The 24,338-nt window shown below is 44.0% G+C and overlaps 1 protein-coding gene across 1 annotated transcript in view; it reads left to right on the top strand.

Annotated features, from left to right (window-relative positions):
* LOC119647797 (ubiquitin-protein ligase E3B) overlaps positions 1-18,466 on the top strand; it is a 32,210-nt gene extending 13,744 nt beyond the window's left edge. The window contains exons 9-12 of the mRNA XM_038049005.1: positions 2,910-3,028; positions 3,087-3,969; positions 4,030-4,324; positions 17,080-18,466. Of these exons, the coding sequence (XP_037904933.1) occupies positions 2,910-3,028; positions 3,087-3,969; positions 4,030-4,324; positions 17,080-17,364 (1,582 nt within the window). The 3' untranslated portion in view covers positions 17,365-18,466. The remainder of the gene's footprint in view (positions 1-2,909; positions 3,029-3,086; positions 3,970-4,029; positions 4,325-17,079) is intronic.
* The last annotated feature ends 5,872 nt before the right edge of the window (positions 18,467-24,338 follow it).

Raw genomic sequence — 24,338 nt, 5'->3', positions numbered from 1 at the left:
TTTATTCTTCCCCTTTGGCCAATGCAGTGTGATGTTGTTGGTTGGTTTGTTTTTGGTGTTGTCGTTGCCACCATATATTTTGTCTTGCCTTCATTGATGTGCAGCCCAAGATCTCGTGCCAATTGCCGCCTGCTCGATCTGGATGAAGGCAGTTTATACGTCTCGGGTCGTCCTTCCGATGATGTCGATATCGTCAGCATAGGCCAGTTGTCTTAAACAGGATCGTACCCCTCGCATTTACCTCAGCATCACAGATCACTTTCTCCAGGGCCAAATTAACGAGGACGCATGATAGAGCATCCCCATGTCTTAGACCGTTGTTGATGTCATGGTCGTGTACAGTTTTACCCTGGCTATGCTGTCATAGGCGATTTTAAAGTCGATGAAAAGGTGGTGCAACTGATGTAAATATTCCAACAGTCCTTCCATCGCTTGCCATACAGAGGAAATCTGACCTGTTGCTGATTTGCCTGGAGTGAAGCCTCTTTGATATGGTCCAATGATGTTCTGATGTTGGCAAGCTAGCGGAGAATATCTTATAGATGGTATCCAGCAACGTGATACCTCTTAAATTGCTGCACTGCGAGATATCCCCCCTTTTATGTATGAGACAGATAATGCCTCTTTGCCAGTCGTCAGGCATTAATTCACTGTCCCACACCTTGAGTATGAGTTGATGAACGCTTGGTGCAATTGGCCGTCTCCATATTTAACCAATTCGGCTATAATTCCATCGGTTCCTGGCGACTTATGATTTTTAAGCCGATGAATTGTGCACGGACTGTTTCTTCTATACTTGGTGGTGGCAGTATTTATCCGTCGTCTTCAGTTGGGCAGATGTTCTAGTTGTTCAGCAATTCATCAAAGTACTCAACCCATCACTCTAATATGGCCATTCTGTCGGAAATCAGATTCCCTTCTTTGTAACGATAGGATGAGCATCGAGATGTGTAGGGCTTCATCCTGCTGACTTCTTGGTAAAGCTTCCGCGCCTAGTGTAGTTTCTTCCTGTACTTTTCGAGTTCACAGACCTGTTGGTTCTCCCAGGCTTCCTTTTTCCGTCTGTGAAGTCGCTTCTCCGCGTGCCCGCGTCCAACAATGCAACATTACTCGGTATGCGGCATTCTTCCAGCCAAATATGCTTGTGGCCATATTTATGGTAACGTTGATTGTGAAGATCATTCACTTTCGCAACGTTTTATGCACAGAAGCTCTTTCTGTGGAGTGGCGCACACCGAAAGTTTGTATCCACTACTTCGAAGGCAATGTATTGATGGTTGCTTGCCGAGAAGTCTTCCAGAACTCGCCACCCGTCCACCAGCGACACCAGTGCTTCCAACGCCAAGGTTACATCTGAAATGCTTCTTTCACAGCCTGGTCGCCGGAACGTGGGAGTGGATCCGGTGGTTAGAACTACCAGTCCTGTTCTCGCCGCCATTTCCAGAATTCGTTTCACTCTGGAGTCTGTGTGAGGCATGCCCCATTCAAGTGCCCTGGCATTGCAGTCACCCCCGCCCAGGATCCGCCCGTCTGAGCCTAAGATAGCGCCCTCCAAAGCATCAAGCCTGCGTCGAAAGTACCGCATCATCCCATTCGGAGGATACTGTCCCAAACCCAGATGGCAGCGGTACCTGATATGTCAGGGTGCCATGAAACTGGGTCCTTGTTTTGGTACTGATCGCTGATGAGTACTAAATCAGCTTTGGTCTCCGCAGCGAACTGCACCAGCAACTCGTGGGCGGTTGCACTCCGGTGCATATTGATTTGTAGAATGCGAATCACGTTGATCGCTTCCTAGCCCTTTCCAATTCTGCTCTGAAGCCTGGACACCGCTCCGGGCTCACAATATGCGCAACGTTCTCATCAGTCGCGCCACGGTCCCTGCATAGGACGCAGCTTTCCTTTTCATTGCAGGTGTTCGCTTTATGGCCTGACTGACCGCATTTACGGCATGTTGCCCTTCTGTCAGGTCCCCGAGAGGTTGCAGATGTGTGCCCATAATCCAAACATATGTGACATTTGGTTCGGGCGGTCCGGATTCGTATCCTACACACTACCCAACCAATTCTTATTATCCCGCTGTTTAGAAGCTTCCTCAAGTATTGCTCGGCACCTTCCACCACAGCGAATTTTTGGCCTCGGGAGTTCGCAAAAGTGATACCAATCCGGGCGTTCATTGGTTACCTCCGGGCATTCACGTTTGATGGCATCTTCTACTTCGTTCTTTTCTGTGAGGCAGTCAAGGTCTCGGATTTCTGGAAAACACGTGGGTTCCAGGCTGGAAAAAAGACTTTTCTCTCAGAAGTCTCTTGACTGCTTCACAAAACGTAATTTTGTTTATTGTCCTCGGGCCTAGTTCGACTAGGACTCCACCACCCTTCGTTTTACCAATGGAAGACACTTCTGCTCCATTATCTTCGGGTTTAATCTTGAAACGTATTTCACTGAGGACTACCGCAAAAGTCTTGCCTTCCATCAGCTTAATAAGTAGAGCTGGCGCTCTAGTCCTCCTTCGTTTTCCCACCTTTTCTTTTCGTGCTCCGTCCTTCGTGTCCACCACAATTTTAAGCAAAGGTTTTTCTGATGGCGCGACGTGTTGTCTCTTGTTCCTCTTCCTTCTTCTTTTGAGCCCTGGAAAGTACCTGAGTGAAGTCCTAGAATTTGAATGATTAATAAGAGCAGAAGATTGAATGGCTCTACTAACACTGGCTTATTAAGTATGCCTGCGAATTTCACGAAATTGACTGGATGATTGGTAATCCTCCCTGATAAGATATTGTTTATAGCGTTTGAAGCCGGGATTGCAACCGCATTCTGATTAATTATGGGAAATCACAAAAGATTTATAAGTTTTATGCAATTAGAACTAATCAAGATGCCGCTTGCTTTACAATTTTCCTATATTCTAGTCTTCAAGACGAACTGGAAATGTACACGGAGCAAGAGCCATTTTTATTGAGTGACTATGTGGCACTTTCCTACTTTGTAAACAATTTCTTATTCAAAGTGATTCAGGACAATATTATAGGTAAGCATCTACTACATGTCAAAAGTGTGATGAATTTACATCTAAATAAAATCCCTAGATCCTCGCACTGTGACAACTACACCACTCTTTATATCACTACACAATCTCCTGCAATGCTTTTATCGACGCGATTGTCGTCGTCAATTTGCACCGACAAATCACTGGTTAATAACCGAAATCCGCCCCTCTAACTTTATCGGTGATTTGGAAAAAGGCAAACGTCACTCACAATTATTGTTACAAAAAATGCCTCATATCATTCCGCATGACGATCGTGTAAAACTGTTTCGGAGATTTGTTCAAAACGAAAAGGCTGTCTTAGGTCTAACTGAATCAGTTTGTGCTTCACCAAGTTCAGCTTTGATACGGGTCCACCGTGATCGCATCGTTGAGGATGGTTATCGTCAGTTGGCTGCTTTACGACCGCATGCATTGAAGGGTGTGATTCGAGTGAAGTTTATCAACCAACAAGGCCTAGACGAGGCTGGCATCGATCAGGATGGCGTTTTCAAGGAGTTTCTGGAGGAGACTATAAAAAGAGTGTTTGATCCATCGTTGAATCTCTTTAAAACCACTTCGGATCAAAGATTGTATCCATCACCGATATCTTACGTGCAAGATAACCATCTGCAATTGTTCGAGTTCGTCGGGCGAATGTTGGGGAAGGCCGTTTATGAGGGGATTGTCGTCGATGTGCCGTTTGCATCTTTCTTCTTGTCGCAGTTACTTGGGCAAACTCTTCAAGCTATGTATTCGTGTATGGACGAGCTCCCTTCACTGGATAATGAACTCTATCGCAGTTTGACGTTCATAAAACACTACCAAGAGGACGTGGCTGACTTGAATCTTACATTCTCCGTTGATCAAGATGTCATGGGAAAGATTGTTACACATGAGTTGCATCCAGGAGGGAAGGCTAGAGCTGTGACCGATCAAAATAAGTAAATTAAAATCTCAGTTCTGATCGGTGGCGTACTTACAAACTGTATTTATTATTTCAGGATCATTTACATTCACTACATGGCATATTTCCATATGCACACCCAAATTAAGGAGCAAACGGCAGCTTTTAATCGAGGTTTCAGAAGTATAGTTAATACAGAATGGCTTTCACTATTTTCGGCTCCTGAATTGCAACGTTTGATATCGGGAGACACGGCTCCGCTGGATTTGAGAGATCTACGAAGACATACACAATATTATGGCGGATTTCATGATTCACATCGTGTTATTGGATGGCTGTGGGACATTTTGTCAAGAGATTTCACTGAGGAAGAAAGAAAACTATTTTTGAAGGTGAGTAAAACATTAGGAGATTAGATGTATGATTAGATATACTAACTGAATTGAGAATGTTAGCAGTTCTCTGTAGAATTTTCAATGAAGTGAATCACGTTATTTAGGCAACAGCGTAGGTTTTCGAAATATAAGAAATAGACACTGGAAACTATGTCTAGCTACGAAAGCAAGCAGAAGGGATGTCTGCACAAGCTCACCGTGCGAAATGGAGAGAATAATCCAATGCAATGCGGAAAATGCTTTACTCCTGCAAACTATTTAGCGACCCTATTGTCGCTTGGTGGTGAGAAAATTACTTACATCTGCGAACTACGGAAACATTAAAAACATCTGCTATAGAATATCTTTGAATGACGCCTAGTTATCGCTATTAAAAGTGCATTTATATCGAGGCTAATTGGGTATTTCCGGTGAAGATGTTATTCGTTGTGAATACTCTATCCTCGTTTGCGGCTGGGTCCGACTCTTCCGGCTCAGCACGCATCGGGTCGTTACTTTTTTTATTTTTAAATTTCTCCAGATAGTTATTAAGTTTGAGTTTACTTACCAATGGGAAAAGACACGAAGTGGCGCAAAAGGGACTGAAATGTCCAACGGGTCCCTTCATATTCCCGAAACTGACTAATATAGAGGTGTGGCGGTCCAGCGGAAACGTGAACCACTGAATGTATCGCCGACACATCTGGCAGCCTGGCACGAGGCCGATGCCTTACGATTCTTCTTTCTTGCCGTGATCGCCGCAGAGAGTGCTTGTATTATCCATCCATACACTTTTACTAAGACCGGGAGATCCATTACAGAAAATAGTTTTCCCTTGGACGCTGAACAACACTGTGAATAGATATGAAAATTCATAATATATTTTAAATACTTTAAATATTGTGATATCGCTATGTGTGTGATATTGTCTGGTAATCGCTGTTAAAAGAACCGCCGCCGTGCACACAAATGCCAAGTGTGTGGACAACCAAAGAACCGGGAACAGGTGCAATGTAGAGCCGGTCTGGCAACGTGTCTTTTGTTACGCATTCGCCTGAAGCCGCGCAAACGTCCGTAACGAACCCAAAGTTGTGCTAAGACAAAATTTTGAGGAAGTGCTCACGCCGGCCGCGAACTGTTCCTCGGGAGTTGTTTACAGAAGTCCCGCTGTCGCCATATTCAACAGTCAGTAGTGCAACAGTAGCAGCCAACGGCTCAATCGCAGCAAAAGCCCCATAGATTATAGTGTTTCCACAACAGCTACAATACAGAACAAACCCAAGGCTCTACCACATATCTTCAAACGGCGAAGAGGGGCATAAATTCCAGTGTTCATCGAGACGTAACGATTGGAGAAAATACAACGAACAGCACCACATCACCACCACCTATTGCACGGAGCTGCTGACTTCATCATGACTCTAATCATCGTGATCAACCACAGCGTCGTGAGCCGGCATCTACAGCAACACACTTTTGCTTTGAGACAACCACACTCTTTTTTTACTTCATAAATCGCAGAAAGGTTTTTTTTAAAAAATAATAATTGCATTTGTACATAATCATTACATATAAATTAAGGAAATTTTCAAATCTATGGCCAGATGAATACAAGTTAAATAAACGTTCCATACTCGCTGCAAGAGCCGGCGAAAAGTTTTTTAAAGAGGAGGGTTCCGCTCCGATTTCCACTCGGGTTGTTTTCTGGTTCATTGCTTCGGCTGGTCATGATAATCTTTTCTTTCTTTCCACTCCGGTGTTCCGTCACCGCTCCGCTTGCTTGATAGACCCCACTTAAACATGTTTCATGAGGACAAAATGGCGGGAGGCGCAATCCCCCTTCGCAGCGCGGTAAGGTTGCCCCCGCAGCGTGGTTTCGCCAATTGAAAGCGCTGATCGCGGACTTGTTCGAGGACTGCTCCTAAGGAGGAAGCAGCTCACACGCCCATGAGGAAACGAAGCTGAATCACTTAAAAAAAACAAGGCCTAACGGTTTCGTTCAGAACAGAGGTAACCCTTCAGATGCCGCCTCACCTCTGCCCTGGGAGCAGCGTGGCCGAAAGTGGCAACAGGTGGAAAAACGCTCGTCTATATAATCGCGAAAAACACGATAAGGTTGCGAATTATATTCAAGTTGGATCGCCAATAGTTTGAGCTTGAGCTAGGGTAAAGCTATGTTAACTTACTCCAACTTTTTTTGATCCATGGACCCCTCGTTTGGGGCACAGCACCCAAGCATTCAAAAAACAAGGACTTACGGTTTCGTCCAGGTCCACTTGTTGCCACTTTCGGTCACGCTGCTCCCAGGGCAAAGGTGAGGCAGCGTATGAAGAGTTGCCTCTACCCTGGACGAAATCGTTAGTCCTTGTTTTTTAAATGCTTGGGTGCTATGCCCCAAACGAGCGGTCCGTACACCGAAAACGTGCGAGTAAGTTGCCCTCCATTTGGCCATCATGTGGATGTAGGCTTAGGATCCCCCATATCCCAAACTGAATCACTTGCTGTAGGAGCTGAAGCTTGGCAACCGTACGCCCAGCCAACTACTTCGAGAAATGAAACAGCTGGGTGAGGATAAGGTCGGCTCAGAGCTTTTGGTTGCAGCGGCTCCCAGAGAGCACCCGCGCTATCTTGGCCTGTGCGAACTCAGGGAATCAGGAGGTGCTCTCCACCTCGGCCGACAAAGTCCACAAGGTATACGCGTCAGTAGGTCGAGGACCTTAGAGCAATGGTGACTTTACTTGCGAACGCAGTCTCCAAGCTGACAGCGACTGTGAGTACTTTGCGTTCGAGAGGTAGATCTCGTTCGCAATTACGGTCGAGGTCTGCTTCCCTAAAAGGGTATTCAGGCACTCACACCCCGCGACTCCGACAATTTGCTGGTACCCCCGTAAATTCGGAACGTAAGTAAATGTACCATCGGATGCTATTTCAATATGAAAAACTAAGCTCGCTGGGTGCCTCGGCGGCGTCGTCTTACAATTTTCGACTCCCTGAGCAGACGTTGCTTTCTGGTCGACATGGGCGCGGAAGTGCCGGTTCTCCGCGTATCCCGTCCAAACGAGTTAATACCACAAAACTTGCGATTGGCTGCCGCGAACTCCTATTCGATCCGCATTTACGGCTACAGGCAGGTGGACGTGAGTTTCGAACGTTTTCGTGGCGATTTATTTTGGCTGTCATCAGCATCGCCATTTTAGGCGCAGACTTTCTACATGACTATGGACTGTGGTGGACATGCAGAATAAAGCCTTTATAGACCCCACAACCTCTTTGAAGTCGTCAGGAAAAGTTTCCACATGCGCAAGCGAAACGTTTTCGATTGTCTTCGTGGACATTGCCGACCATCGCATTCGTGCACACCATCAACATCACTACTGAAAGTTGTTTCTCCCATCCGGTTAAGTATGATCTTCTCAAAGGTGCGTCCACTATCGAGGTTGTCCAGGCGTTTGAAACCGTCAAACAATAGCTGGTTGATGCTACTTCTGGCATTTTCTCAGCAGATGCACCCGTAGCCGTGTTTGTCGATGCCTCAGACACAGCGGTAGGCGCCGCTCTTCACTAACGGGTAAACCAAACCTGGCAAACGTTGAGCTCCTTTTTGATAAAACTCAGCGTAACTGCAGCGCAGTTCAAGTTTCGTATCTTCGGCTAAAACCACTATTTACTCTGCGAGACCTCAGGCAAGGGACCCAAGTTATTTATTCCGGTCGATTTTCGCAAGGTAGTATTCCACCCAGGCATCAGGACGACAAACCGGCTAATCAGCGGAAAATACTTCTGGTCGTCCATGAACAACTACGTAAACTCTTGGGCAAGACAGTACATCGCGTGCCACCAATGTAAGATCAACAAGCACGTAAAAAGAAAGTATGCGTATTCGCTCGGTCAACCAAGCGCTTCCACACCATCCACTTCAACATCATTGGCCCTTTGGGAGATTCGTACGGTTATAGTTATTTGCCTCGCCCTCATTGACAGGTTTACGCGATGGCCTGAAGCAATACCTCTGACCGACATTACTGCCCAATCATCTGCCGAGGCCCTCTTGTCTAGAATGGATCCCACACTTTGGGAATGCAATTTGGGTCTACTCTACTCTACTCGTAGTTAGGCAAGCTCCTGGATTTCAAACCCCACTGCGTACCATCCGCTGAAAACCGCCTAAATGGCTCGCGACGATCCTTCGTGATCGCAATCCTTGCCTTTCGCACAATCCATCGGTGTGAATTCTCAGCCAGCTTCGCATTAGCATTAGTTTTTATTCGGGACGCTTTTCGAAGTATTTTTTTTTAGTATTAGCCATATTAGCCATTAAACTGTTGGAAAGAATGGAATTTATGTGTAGTACAAATTATAGGTGGGAGCTGAGAGGGATACTTAGGTATTTCGTAGCGTAAACTGTGAGAATCATGGTTGCAGTGACCCTGATGATGAGTTAGCATCTTACCGGTAAATTATGATTTATCTGAGAAGAAGATAACTTGACACTTGGCGAGACTTGAAGTAATTTTCAAGACGCGTAGGTTGGACGAACGTGTGATTGTCAGTTGGATACGTAATTAAAAATGAATCTACAAAGTGTGGATGAAATTTAAATTTGTCAGACATTTTGTAGGTCAAACCTTCGTCCCAGTCGGAATCGGAGGCTTTCTAAATGTCAGTTGTAAGAATTTTGTTGTTAAGTCTTATGGATAAGTCAATTCAGGGTGATTATTCCTTGGTTGGTTGCTTTATTGGTTGAGATACTTCCGTGAACTTATGGACAGCGCGGTCAATTTATTCAAGGGATGGGACGGATGGAAACTAGATATGGGAAGAGGTTCCAATTTGTTGAGGCGTAATTTAGAAGGTGTTTGAATTGGAATTTGGGGAGTTGCTTAGAGGTAGCCCAAACCTGGAATTATTGGGAAATTTTATTATCTTTCTTTAACGAGAAATAAATCAGCGTATGAGTAGATATTTACGCGTTGGCAAGCAGTCTGGTTTGGGAAAAAGAAGGTTATTTGGGGAAGTGAATTTTGGAAGTACCAGTAGTAATCTGAGCCCTGTGAGTTGGAGTTTAAGAATACACTTAAAGCCTTTCGTGCTTGTCGTAAGAGGCAACTAAAAAGAATAGGCCAGCGAGCTACAAATTTGGAAACTTTACTGCTATTGAAACGTCCACAACGTCTCAGCAGCGAACTTTGGCTATCGAAAACGGGCTGCGATTGGTTTCTGGAATCTGCACACGCTCCTCGATAACGGTAGCGAGGGTCCTCAGAATGCTAGCTTTCTCCAACTTGAGCGGGCATTTCAGCGGCATTAGCTGGATATTCTGGGCCTAAGCGAAGTAATATCTTGAGACTCTGGAGAGTGCGCCTCCCCCTCCTCCGAGTATCGGGCTTACTTTTGGGGTGTGATGTTATGAATTGGAATGAATATCGGCTGCTGGTTGGAGTGTATACGGGGTTGGTCTACATGATATTTTGTAGCACAAGCAGCCGAGGCGACTATCGAGTGCTGATGTCGACTATGGGTTGTGAATATTTCCTCTCGGCTGCGTTTGATGTGAAAAAATGATCTCCATTTTTTGTGTGATAGATTTTTTAATTATGCCAAGCAAAGATAACATCTGACTGAAGTAATGGTAGTTCGCAAATATAATATCTTAATCCCCTTTTCTTTGCATGTGAAAATATTTTCTATTATCTTATATCCTTATGGAATTTTTTTTTCTCCTGGTCGAATTCGATGGTAAGCGACCAAAAGGTTGAAGCTTCGCGACTGCATCTACATCCGGCCTTTGACAGAACAAAGTGGTGCAATCGATCACGATGAGTCGACCTTGCCCGTGAACGTGTGAATTACGTTTGTGAATTAGTTACAATGAACAGGGCAGCTAACATCTGGTAAGGTTGTTACTTGAAATTATGTTTTCGTGCAAATTGACAATAGAAATACAAATGTCTGCTCTCATTTTAGACAGCCGACAGCGTCTCGGGTAAATATTTGTTCCAGACCAACTGTTGTTCCAGATAAAGAGCGGTGCTGGTGTTAAACAAATGCCTATGTCTGGCTTAGACATCCGACATACAAATGTCTGTGTCAGACATTAAGCAAACGTCTCAGCTAAAGCTCTGTTTCAGGCAAAATTTGTGTCTGTGCCAGATATCAGGTGGACTGAAAAGTTCGTAGGCTAACATAGACGACAAAATTTGATTTTATTATTCAGTGTAGTTGCCTTCGAGAGCGATACAACGATTATAGCAGTCATACAATTGTTCGACACCATTTTTATATTACGATTTGTCTTTAGCCTCAAAATAGGCCTCAGTTTCCTCCTTATCGGCGCTAAATTTCTTTCCATCGAGCATTCTCTTCAGATCTGAGAACAAGAGAAAGTCACTGGAGCCAGATCTAGAGAATACATTGGATACAAAAGCAATTCGAAGCCCAATTCATGCAATTTTGCCACCGTTTTCATTGACTTGTGACACGGTGCATTGTCTTGATGAAATAGCACTTTCTTTTTCTTCAAATGGGGCCGTTTTCCACGCTTTCATTCCGGAAAATGGCCGGAATATATGGCCTAGGTCCCCTTTTCAGAGGTCTTGCAGAGTATTTCGGAGGTTGAGCCGACAAGGGGAAACACTCGTAAGTTGTATTTGGAGCTGCGCTTGAGGCTCTGAAACGCTGAATCATCCTTCTGTGCCTCGGCCATGGCAGGGATTTTAACCTCTGAGACGCATGACAAAGCGTCTACAACTACATTATGTCCGAAGTAAACTGGCTTATGAAGATCACTTGCCGAAGTTTGCGAGAGGCATACTTTGTCCATGTCACGGTAAACGGCCGGCCTTCTAGGGAGTATCGGAAGTACTTTATTGCCATATATGCGGCTGCCAGATTTGATTCACCTTTTGCTGAACGGTAGCACCTTCTGCGGTGTCTGAGGCATCGACGAACACTGCTAGAGTTGCATCTGTTTGAGGGAATGCCAGGAATGTTTCTTCCGCCAAAAGCTTCATAGCTGGCTGTTCTAAACGGTATTGCGTGCGCTTCGTGAAGGACTCAAAATGTTGAAATCTTACATTCAATTTATTAAGTGTAATATTGTAGTTCATAATGCGTGCGTTGTCCAGATTAATAATGCCTGCTCGTACTGCACTGCTTGGAACATGGAATCGAACCCGATGGACAAATGTCATCTGATAAGACCGTCGGAGGTGGATACGACTCATTCAACACTTTCTTCAGTAAACCTGGTGCCGGCAAACATGTCCCACGAGCTTTATTCGTCGACTTGAAACCAACAGTCTGTGATGAAATTCGTACGAGAACCTACAGGCAATTGTTCCATCTCGAACAATGGATCACTGGTAAGGGGGACGCCGTCAGCAACTACGCTCGCGGTCACTACACAATCGGAAAGTGGGGTGAAGTATTGTGGCGGAGCGAAAAACTTGCGTGTCGCACGCGCGCAAGTGCGAATCAAGTTGGACACGACAGCGAAAATTATTTTTCGATGTTATTCGGAGTTCAAACGTAAAAAAGGAAGAGGAGAAAGATCAGTCCTTTCAATGCAATTAAAATGATTCCAATTATTAAAATAAACCATTTAAATTACAAAAGAAAAGTGTTTAAGTTGAATAAATAAAAATAAAATTAATTACATTAAACAAAGTAATTTTAATTACAAAATTGATATTTGTTGGGACAAAATTGCCTGAACTTGAAGTAGTGAAGCTCACTGGACTGGACGTCGAAGGAGCAGGCGTGTTCGAGGCCAAGGAACTTGATGTTGAAGATATAAACTCCTTTCTATCTGGGGTCCTATTAAATGTCAATTCATAGTTCTGGCTTAACTAAATTTTCCCAGATGTTAGTCCAAAGAAACTGGGCGTGTTCTAAGGCACAGATGTTGAAGATGTAACCCCCTTTCCATCTGGAGTCCTTTTTAAATGTCAATTCGTAGCTCTGGCTTGACTAAATTTTCCCAGATGTTAGTCCAAAGAAACTGGGGGTGGTGTTTTCAAATTGTATTGGTTGGTAAGGCTCGAAAGTTCGAATTTGTTGTGCAGGCTGTGAAATGGTGGAACGGCTATTGTTTCCAATTTCCGATGGTAAGAAAAGCGTCGGTTGTTGAAACTGGTGCTGCTTCTTGGTTCACTGTAGTTTCAGCAAAGATTGGAGTCACATTAATTTTTGGAACTGTGGTCTCATCTAAAGGGTTGAGGACTAGATTTGTAGTATCTGAAATCTGTTCCTTTGGATTGGTTTCGTCGTCCGGGATCACCAATTATGGTGCTACTTAGTTTGGTAAAATAACACATCATTATTTATATCAATCCTTTCAGATTTAATAACCAGCATTATTCAAGTTAAAACTTTCACATTTAATTATGAACATTAAAATTGAAAATCTACTAAATTTTAATAAAGATCAATCCAATTTCCAAAAACATCAATATTAATATTTCCATTTCAAAAAATTATTAAATGGTCATTCTAATTGTTTCTCCTTGTCACCGTAGACTAATCCACACTGGTTGGTCCGCCGACTTCATGGCTGTCAACCCGCTACCAACAGTTAAGCGAACCACTCAGGCGGGTGAATTACGCTACTCTGGTGCGGAGCTCAGACGAATCCTCGCTAATTGACTCCACACTGCAGCGCCTCCACAAACACGTTGTTTTTGGTCGATTGTGATCTCGCGCAGCACCCACTTTGAACAGAATGTTCGCAGACCCAAGCATTCATGCACGATAATATCAACAGGTTCCTTTGATATCTTTAGAGCCTCAGCTATGTCGATCGACTTCACATTGCGTCATCCAAAATTATTTCGTAGATTTTTTTGGTGTTTTCGTCGGTAACAGCGTATTTGGGGCGTCCACTGCATACATCATCCTCGGCGGTCGTTTCGCCTCATTTAAAGTTAGCAAACCACTCCTCAACGGTTGATTTTCCTGGTGCAAAGTTCCAATAATGTTTATCAAGCCAGGATTTGGCTTCAACAGTATTTTTTTCGCCAGGAAGTAATGCTTTATTAACACAGGAAATTCCTTTTTATCCGTCATCTTTAAACTAACGAAAGTTGTTTCACCAAAAATACTCTATCTCCCAAACTATAGTCCGACAGTTGGCAAAATTGTACACGTGCCTTTAGAAGGTTAGGGTTAACAAAAAATCATGGATTTGATATAAGTAGCGCAATCTGTGTGTTAGCCTACGAACTTTCCAGCCCACCAGGTAAATATTTGTGTCTATCTCAGACGTCAGATAGATAAATGTCTGCGCAAACACCCGCATTGCTATCAAACTACGTGAGTGCGGATGCTGGACGGCGAAGCCCTGCGGCCATACTAACACGAAGTACTTTATCCCCACAGACTTCGCCAAACGGAAGTCGAACTTCACGATAAATTTTGATATGAACTTTCCAACCAGACAGAGTAGACTGCCGGCAGCGTGTCGCAGGTTACGGCACAGTATTCTTGACCGACGAATCAAAGATGGTCTGTGGAGTCGGTGCAGGAGTTTTCTCGGTTACACACAGTAGTGTCGCTGGTTCGGGACGCCTGATGTAACTCGTAGAAGTGTCGCAGTATAGCTTGCTGCTGTTACCGATACTGAACGGCTGCAACCCAAGGGAACTAGAGTTGTCGCCCAACAGCGTACGAAGCTCTATGTCTCTAACTCAATGTAACTCGTCGGTGCTAATTAGCGCTAACTGACTTATAGCTTCAACCCGGAAAAGTGAATCAACAACAATGTTGTCTTCGCCTTTAATATAACGAATATTCGTGGAAAATTACGAAATATAGTTTAGCTGCCTAAGCTGACGTGGTGAAAAGGCGAAGGTAATCGGCTTGTGGTCCGTTTTGATTGCAAAGTGGGAACCTTATAGCCAATGTCTAAAACGATGAACGCTGCTGTAGATTGCAAGCAATTCGCAGTCGCTACGCTGTATTTCTGCTCGGTGGAGGTGAGTTTCCTCTGGTAAAAAGGGATAGGTAGCCGTCGGTGATCACTCTGCAATTGCTTGAGCGCTGCGCCTGGTGCAACATTGGATGCGTCGGTGATCAGAGCCAGTTGTTGGCATGCTGCTCGCATTAGTGTCGCCCGCCAGGAAGGTACAAAATGAGGTGCAGGAACTGTCGCGATGCTATACTGTACACTCTGTGTCGTGTCTGCTGCACAGTAACTGTTTCCAGATGCGTGATGTCAATGAATTCGAAACAACGCGATACGGTGAGCGTGCTGTTGCACGTCAAAGGGTCGCCTTCGCTAATATGTAGAAGCCAAGCGGTACGACGAGCGTGTTGTATCACGTCGGGGTCACCAAATTGTAGGATGTGTGGTGGAGATTGACTTGATCGATAGAACTAAAAGATGGAATCCACACTGAACATATAAAAACTTTATTCATTTTTAAAGAATAACAAGGAAATTAAACTGAAGCATTCATTGTACAACACGTCCGCTCGCGCCATGCGTTGATAATCACGTGAGTGGTGCGACGCATCAATGGAGGGAAGTTGGCCACGCATCTCTACAATGCCATGCAGTTGGTAATGGATCCCTACACAAATAAAGGTACGACCCCATCTACACTACGCGACGCGACACGGCCACAAACTGCACTGGCTGTCAAAATATCTTTATATGGTTTTGTATGCAGCAATGCACAAGCGACGCGCCGCGGACGCGTTGCCGGGCAGAGAATATTTTGCAGTGTCGCGTGTCATTTCCATATTGTGAGGTCAGGTGACTGCCACGTTTTTTCCGTTCTGGTCTGTATCCACCTGTTAAAATGCCAAAATATGAAGTTGTTGGCTGCCACGCTAGGGCAATATAGGCATGTCGCGTCGCGGCAATTGGGCTGAATGTAATGTCACGTCGCTTAGCGTAAATGAGGTCGTACCTTAAGAAATACTTTTATTATTTTGATGTATCATTATAACAGTAGTCACTTTAGCATTTGTTTAATTTTGGTTTTAATCGCCATGTTGTATTTACTTTTAGTTCGCCGGAACTCCGGAAGACAAAATAAAAACCAGCTTTTCCCTGAATATTTGTTCCGTGCTAGTACCTCGTTTTCTCGTATTCCTTCTGTGTAAAAGCCTATATAGATGAACAAGTGTCGCCGTCGAATAGAATTTATTTGAACAATGGTTATATCTACGCTACGCGACGCGACGTGGTCACAAACTGCACTGGCTGTAAAAATATCTTTATATGGTTTTATAGGCAACAATGCACACTTAGCGACGCGACGCGTCCGAGCTGCCAGGCAGAGAATATTTTGCAGTGTCGCGTGTCAATTCCATATAAATGTTACGATTTTTCACTTTTGGTTTGTATCCGTCTGTTAAAATGTCAAAATATGTAGTTGGCTGCCGCGCTAGTGCAATATAGGCATGTCGCTCCGCGGCAGTTGGATTGAATGTAGTGTCGCGTAGCGTAAATGGAGTCGTACCTTAAGGGACCTGATTTCTGAGACTCAAAAATACACTTATTTGAATGTTTTACGTCGAAAAATATATTACCGACAGTCTTTTTACCGTATCCATCATTGAATAGTGGCTGACTTTCATTGGTCCGGATAGCTGAGTGGTTAAATCGCAAGGCTGTTGTACGGAAGGTCGCGGTTCAAATCTCACTAGTGGCAGTTAGTTCGCACTTAGCACGTAGGCCATACTTTATTGCAAAACCATGTCCTCTAACTTCATTCAGTAGCCATGAAAGGAGGTTCGGTGCCATACAAAACTGCCCCTCTGTATACGGATGGGCTCTGAGGTATTAGCACCCTCAGATATACGCATTGATAAGATGGTATGCCACCTTTTCATGGTTGTCGCCAAAAACTTTATTAGTTTCGGATCATCATGGCGATACAGATGTAGGATATCGATTAGCCGATTATCGATGAACCATCCAGTAATATATATTGGATATATATTGGACGTTATGAATTTGTAGGGGTTGGTAAGCAAGTAATCGATCTTGTGTCTGTGGGGTCCTGCACCGTGTCGTTCTTAGGGATAAGGTAGGTTATCCTCGCAGTAAGGAAGGGTGGAAATTCCTCCGGCCGACTAATGACCTGATTTATGCTATGTGCCAACCGACCATGTATATTGGGGAAATTTTTGTACCAGAATTTCTGCACCCGATCCAGATCTAACCCCTCCAGTTCTTCGAGTTGTCTATGGCTCTCCGAACTTTCTCTTCGATAACATCCACAAAATTCATGCCAGACGTTGTGGAATGGCGGATGCCTTCGGCGGTGATCCATTCAGCATGCTGGTCGGGTAACCCCAAAGTCCACCCCAATACTCTTTGGCTTCGTCACCGAAAACTGTACTGTCTGGACGCTCGTTGGGATTCGTTAAGACATCTGAAAAAGCTCCGCTGATTCCTCGCGTATGTTGCATTCTGGACAGGTCTGGAGTGACTTTCGCCATACCGTCGTAATCGACTGCATACGACAAAAAGTTTCTGCTTTAGGGTGTCCAGAATTTCACCTACGGGTGTCCCACTGGGAATGACATACTTTCTGTTGTTGCTCTTTCCAACCCCTTGACCCAATTCGGCAGCCGTTCTGCTCCTCGGGCAGAATGTTGTTGGTGTCGAGGTGCGCATTGACCCACCCTTCCACTAATAATGGACGTGATGAATTTGTAGAGGGTTGGTAAGCAAGTAATCGGTCTTGTGTCTACGGGGTCCTGCACCCAACGATTATTATTATTATGTCATTTCCATAAATAATTTTCCTTCTTTATTTCAGTTTGTAACGAGTTGCTCGAAGCCACCACTTCTAGGATTCGCTCATCTCGAACCGCCGTTCTCGATTCGTTGCGTTGAAGTTGGAGACGATGAAGACACAGGCGACACTATTGGCAGCGTAATACGAGGATTCTTTACCATTCGCAAGAAGGATCCATTGAATCGTCTACCTACATCTTCAACATGCTTCAATCTTCTCAAACTACCCAATTATCAGAGGAGAGCTACTCTTCGCGATAAACTAAGATATGCAGTTTGCAGTAACACTGGTTTCGAACTATCGTAATTGGACTTCGTTGACGATCATATACGCCGATACGGCCTCTATGTTAAGATGAAACGTAATTTGTTCTTGCTATTATTTCTGATGGAGGTGCCACTGGGGATGCTTTTTTCTGTTTGAATCGTGAATCCAGAATTGTAAAACTATGTAACGCGATTAGATCTGTTTTAGAACTCTAAACAGACAATCACGATACATATACATTAGCAGGAATGGAATGGATAAATGTCAGGATATCAAAAATCGTGGAAAAAAAATTGAATTTGAAATTATTTTTTGCACTAAAACATAGGCAATAAGCTGAGTTGAGCATTTGATGTAAAGTTAAACATGAATGCGGGTCAAAAGAAACGTTAAGCAATCAAGCAATCCAAGTCAAGGGCAATTCAGAATAAGTTAACGGAAAAATCAAAGCAACCGCGAAACGGAGGCTAAATGAAACTAATTACAAGGTAAATTACGTAGGTTAATAATTAAATTATATAATGAAGACGTAGAGCAAGCTAACAGCCTAACATAATTTAAAAGAACGATTTCCACCGTCTTTCTGATGGAGTCCCGTTTCCTACTTTCTTATTTTTCGTTGTCTTACCTTCTGCATAGCATGTTTCCCCCGTCCCCAGAAGCCACTATTTTCTATCAACAAATTCTATTTATCTGAATCAATTATATTTTCGTAGCAATTTATGTGTGGAATTCGTCCCCTATAAACGTTCATTTTAGTTGGGCAGCTCACGTCTTACATTTAGAGTGATAAAGAAAAACCTCCAATGGAATTACACAAAACATCTATTTCTAATAAGTCTGTGTCGTGACACTTAATGAACATTTATGATGTATATGTAAAGGAAAGAATCAAATGTTTATATGTAAGAAAAACAAATTCAATAATTAATGTAAAACATATGACTATATACAAACATGATCTACAATAACGTGTAATGATAATATGTTATTATTGTTACTGATTTGAAATGGAGCTGCAAATGTAAATAGACGTCAAAGATGAAATTTTATTATGTAACTGTGATAGTATTGAATAAAACTGAAAACACAATGCGAGTGAAGCAGAGCAAAAGAGAGAGATGTGTTTGTAAGGTTTAAACCGTGTTTCATTTAAGGACCCTGACGAATTCTTAGCTAAATAGTATTCTCATCGCCCCCATGCAAGTGTGATCATTCATGAAAACTTATAAAATGTTTCGGATTTTGTGCTCTTTTAATCAATTCATGGAATTATTCGGTCGAACGTCTTTTGTTATTGGACTCTCCATTGTTCCGACATAGGCTGTTGGATGGGAATGTAAGGGAGGCAAGGAGCCGGTTAACAGTGGCTGCCAATAGTAATATTATTATTATCAACACCTAAATAGGGCCTAGCGCGGATTCGGTACCTAAGGTGTTGTTTTCTAAGGTTTTTTTCTAAAATAAAACCTTATTAAAATCGATTCACTGTTTGTCTGTCACACACACTTTCCTCCAAAACGGCTAAACGGCTAGAAGTTCAAAAATTTGGTGCCGTTATAGGCAATAATATATCATAATACACAATTCCGGAGTTGAAGTTTGAAAAAAATCCAACTACTATTAACAAAGTTATAGAATATCGCACTCTAAGACAAGTATGACGTCATCATCATATAAAGTGACCTCATATGAACGCCGGAGTTGGAATTTCAAGACTTATCAAGGAATATTTAGAACTTTTAGGTGTGTACGAATGGGAAAACTTGCATATAAAATTTCCCATGCAAGATGAACACAAAATCTTTATGAACGAAAAGTCCAGCTTCCGGTATTCTGACTTGTTTGTATCTGTTGTAGGTTAACTATCCATTTTGGTGAAATTCTCAATATTAACCGAGATACAAACGTTTAAAGTTTTTCCCAAGATTCCTCCAAAAATCAGCAATTTTTCTGGCACTCAGACCCTCTAACCTATATCATTTTCAAGCTCAGATCCTCCCCCATCCTCTCCCAATAGCAGTGATCACGAATTAAGCTCCTCTTTACGAAATTCTCAATATTAACGGAGATATAAGCGTTTAAAGTTTTTCCCAAGATTCCTCCAATCAACAATTTTCCTGGCGCTCAGACCCCCCAACCTATATACCATTTTGAAGCTCAGATCCGCCCACAATAGCAATGATCACGTATTTAGCCCCGCTTTCACCAAAACTATGACCTCATATGAACGCCGGAGTTGGAATTTCGAGACTTATCAAGGAATATTTAGAGCTTTTAGGTGTGTACGAATGGGAAAACTTGCATATAAAATTTCCCATACAAGATGAACACAAAACCAAAGATTCCAGCTTCCGGTATTCTGACTTGTTTGTATCTGTTGTAAGTTAGCTGTCGGTAGACTTCCGCTCCAGAACCCTGTTCTGTTTTTGAGCTGCCGGTATAGAAGACTTCCATATATCCCGCCACGCATTCCTCTGGGACTTCCCAGTTCTCTGTACGTTTGAGGGTAACTTCATATCTTCTACCAAGCAAATGTATGGGAACACGAGAATCGGAAGGCATTGTTAGAACTGGATTCAGTACTCCCAGTAACTCTCCCAATGCTCTGTGCCCCACACATCCGCTGTTTCCCCATAGATCTAATCGAATTAATCTATGGGTCACTCTCATTGCAGTGCTTTGAATAAATATATCCCAGCGGCTGCAAATTGTCGTGCCTATGGCACCAGTGATACCCAGACACACAGTTCTCTAGTCTAGTTTACGGTGAAACCCTTAACCCATCACACTATGGATGCGTAAAGGAACATCGAGCTAATGGTAGCAACGTATATCTATATTACTATCTGAGGCCTAAGTCTCCATGTCGAGGCAAAGGTCTGCCTACACAGTCCATAAGTTGTGGGAGCTCGTTTCATCTTTTTCTCTACATTTTAGTTCCAAAGAAGTTTAGAGTGACTCCCAGATATTTCACGTCTTCGGAGAGTTAAAGGGTAGTACTCCTTATCTCAGGGAGGCGAAGTCCATCCAGTTTTCTCCTTTTTGTGAATAATACCATTGTGGTTTGATTTCCATTAACTGAAAGACCATGTCTGAGGCACCAACTGTCTATCAAATCCGCGGTACGTTGTATATTTCTAAACACTATGCCAAGATCACGAACAACAGCAAACAGAGCATTAGCTTGACCGTGTATTGGCAAATTTTGCAGTTCGCATAATAGTGAGTCCACCATACTCCATAGAAGTGGCGAAAGCACACCTTCTTGAGGGCAGCCTTTCGTTGCTTCAGCCGTTAGGTAGCGATCGTCACCCTCCTCAGCACACAGCAATCTCTGCGTTTGCATAGCATGGATTCACTTGGCTTTGGCGCAAAGTTTTTGAAAAGGCGTAACCAGAGAATGAAGAGCAGATTCACAGGACTTTCCACGCTGGTAAGCATGTTGTTTTCTTTAAGTTGGGCGACTTAAGTGCATCTCCAGGAATGTGGCGTTCAATCAGTCCCTCCTCCAAGCTGATCTGTCTGAAGTTCTTTGGATTAGAATAGTCGTCTTTCCCAGGTTTGGGTATGAAGACTACCTTAACCTTTTGCCAAGAGGAAGGCACGTAACCCAGAGCAAGACATCCTCGAAAAATATTTGTTAGAGATTGCTCTAAGTGCTCCATACCCTCCTTTAGCATTGCTAGATAGATGCCATCCATGCCAGGTGCTTTGAAATGTTCAAAGAGCAGTATTGCAGCTCTCATCTTTTCATAGGTAACAAACACTTTCGCAGTGTTCCAGTTCCCCTTGTAGTACTTGCGTGTTGAAAGGGTTGTAATAACCGTCAACTCTCCCCCTACACCTTCTCTCACTCGTTCTCCCGGGTGGTGTACTTCCAGGACGGTCCATACTGATTCCAGTCTGGAGCTCGTGAAAGTATCGTCGGGTTTTTTAAGAGAACCCAACTTGGCCGACTCTTCCTTTTTAAGGACTCTGCACGACCTTGAAGTCTCTCCTTCGCCTTCCAGTTCCTCACAATACGCTCTAAATGATTCTTGTTTCGAACACCTAACGAGCCTCCTATATTCACGCTGCGAGTTTCCCAAATTTAACCAGACTTCGTTCTTATTGCTTTTGCAAGCACGGTTCAGAATTCGCCTATTTGATTTCCTGAGTTTTTGCAGTTTGTGGTTCCAATTCATTTTTCAGCGCCAAAGGAGTCCTTAGTCGCCTAGGGAGCTGTACTTTATTGCCAAAAAGTTCATTGAACTTTGTCCAATCCGTTTTCCTAGGGTTCCGTCTTTGTACTGCAGACTGTTCGCTCGCAATAGTCGGATTGAATTCTAGGTATCGGTGATCTGACAGTGAGACCTCGTCTAGCATCCGCAATGCGTAATCTAATCTCTCTTATCTCTAACAGTTGTGAGATGCAGGTTGATAGGTCAATTGCTTCGCTTCTTCTCGGTCCCATGAATGTAGGGGCGCACCTTACGTTTGCAGTCATGAGACCAGCTGAAGTGATGAAATCAAATAGCTTCTCTCCTCTTGGATTGCATTTGCTACTGCCCCAGCAAATATATTGAGCATTCGCATCGCAACCTATTAAGAGTTCGAGACCACTTGATTCTGCATACGCTACCAGATCCCTAAGCGGTGGAGGATGCAAAGAATCATAGGGTAAATAAGGAGAAGCAACTGTGATGTTTTTCCTCTCGCCATTTATCTGATATTGTACGATGACCTAAACTAACTAAGTCCTGGGAACAGAATTGTTTCAACAGGGTTGCCTCTAACCGTCTTGACATCAGGACGCAAGCTCTCGGTCTTAGGGATCTTTCATCGTAGAAGATCCTAGTCCCCTTTACTGATCCAATGCCACAGATTCTGTTAAATCGAACCCACGGCTCTTGCACCAGAAAAATGCAGGGGCAGTGCTGCAGCTTTGTCTGCCTCGCTGCCAACAGATAGGGGGAGGCTTTGGCATGCTTTTGGTTAATTTGACCAATCTTAATGTTTTCCGACATAAACTTAGTTTAATGTATTATGGAAAACAATTAGAAGCGTATGACAGGGTTTCCTTCACACCGTACCGCCGGAGACTCGGTCCCTTCGTGTTTGATTTCTCTGAGAAAAGCTACACTTGGAGGTACAGAAGTTCCCATGTCCTCATCCATGAAAAATCTCACCTCTTCCCCCAAAGCATTCGTCTGTTTTCCACTTAGCACCTTGACTGGTTTGCAGTGTCCGGTTTGCATAGATTCAATCTTCCTTTCTTCCATCTGTTCCTTGGACGTTGTAGGAGATGTTACTAGCAGGTAGGATTCCCTCTGTAGTCTCATCACCAGTGCGAACCCCCATACGGGGTGCCGCCACTGTATATACTATCCTCCGCACGCAGCTTCATTGTGGGAGGGCGCACCGAAGATACTGCAATTTGCTCTATATTGTGTGAGCCGAAGACCATCATTGTTCTTCGCTCTCAACATGGAAATGACGCTATATAGTTTCCTGAGATGACTGAATTTCAGTCTATCTATGAAAAAGTGGTGACTTCCCCTGAGCACATTTAGACGCTTTTGGTCCAGTTCGAATACCAAGTTGAAATCCTCAACATTTGTAAATTTCTCCTTCCTGGCATTCATGAACTTTACCCTCCAGTGCCCAAAGTCCATGCCCGGGTTCTGTTCACCCAGCATGCGGATGATGTGCTCTGCCTTTTCTCGAGGGCCCGGTAGTCAGAAGAGTCTGGTGCGACCAGTGTGGATCTCACCGGGGTTACCAATTCATCTTCACCTTACGCTGGAGATTCCGCTTCCTGGCCTCCGATTTCTGTGGGCGTTACCGCACCCAGTGGTACAGCCACGTCCATGTCCTCATTCCCAAGGTGGTTAATTCCTTTGCAGTGCCCTGTTCCGACACCGGTTTGGGGCCTTTCCAGGTTCACGGTGTCCGGGCCGCTTAGATCCATTTCCCATACCGGTGTTAAACCAGTAACGCCCACGTCACCAGCTTCCCTTTCTTCTGCTCTTCCCGGTAAGGGTGAAGGAGAAGGTTCTTAGAGGCAGGATTCAGCCTGTAATCCTCCCCTCCTTAGTAGCGTTTGCGGGTAGATTTGGGCTCTAGTACCATGGACGGGCTTTAGTCGGATTTTCAGTTTCTCCCAAGTTGAGAGTTACCGTACTTTCCTTTCTAACTAGCTTCGCTGTAGGCACTAAATGCAAGCTTTCCACTGAGTCCAAAAACTTGGCTTCTACAGATTTATCCGTAGGAGGGTATGAACGTAGTGAGGCCTCCAAAATCTGCGCCTTGGCGGCGGCATGATTGCTCATGGTCACGGGTGGATTCGAAGCCTGTGACTTCTTACCACTTGGATAGTTTAAATCCTTCGTTTCCATATTCATGTTTTGGACACCCTTAGTGTAGTTGTAGGCTACTACAGGCTCCCCCACCACAAGGTGGGGTCCGAAAGAAGAGTTCCCGACTTGCTAGTGTTTGTATGTCAATTATTGTCAACCTGCTATGGCACAGTTTAGGCTTAGGTTTCTACTGTAGAGCCTAGGTGTTCTTTTTTTTTCTTTAGCATTTATCCCATGCATAAGCGGGATCGGTTCGTCGTGATCAGCTCCGCCATTTGATTCTATCAAAAACCTGAACTGAACGCAATCGAGAGGCTTTCAAAATCGCATCCACCGTATCAAGCCGCCGTTCTTTCGCCCGGCTTTTGGGTCGCTTACCATCGACCTCGATTTTTAATGTTTAGTGACGAATGTTGGAAGCAATATATCTACCAGGAGACATCTTGTAGGGAGCATTGACTGATGGAGCCCAGCTGCGCATTACATTCGAATTATTCTTCTTTCGAAGGCTCAACCGATGGAGAGACCCGGTTGCAAGGGGTTTCTTGCATTAACAACTCACCTCCTCCTCTTCCCCCTCGTTGATCAAAAGAATTCCGTGACTTGAAGGCTCCCTAAACCGGGAGAGCGAGAGGGCTAGCCCGAAGTAATGTGTCAAACAGTTCGAGGCTA

This window comes from Hermetia illucens, chromosome 2 (genome assembly GCF_905115235.1).
Source record: "Hermetia illucens chromosome 2, iHerIll2.2.curated.20191125, whole genome shotgun sequence".
Classification (NCBI taxonomy): Eukaryota; Metazoa; Arthropoda; class Insecta; order Diptera; family Stratiomyidae; genus Hermetia; species Hermetia illucens.
The sequence above is the reverse complement of the archived record's forward strand: the minus strand, read 5'-3'. Positions and strand labels throughout refer to the sequence as shown.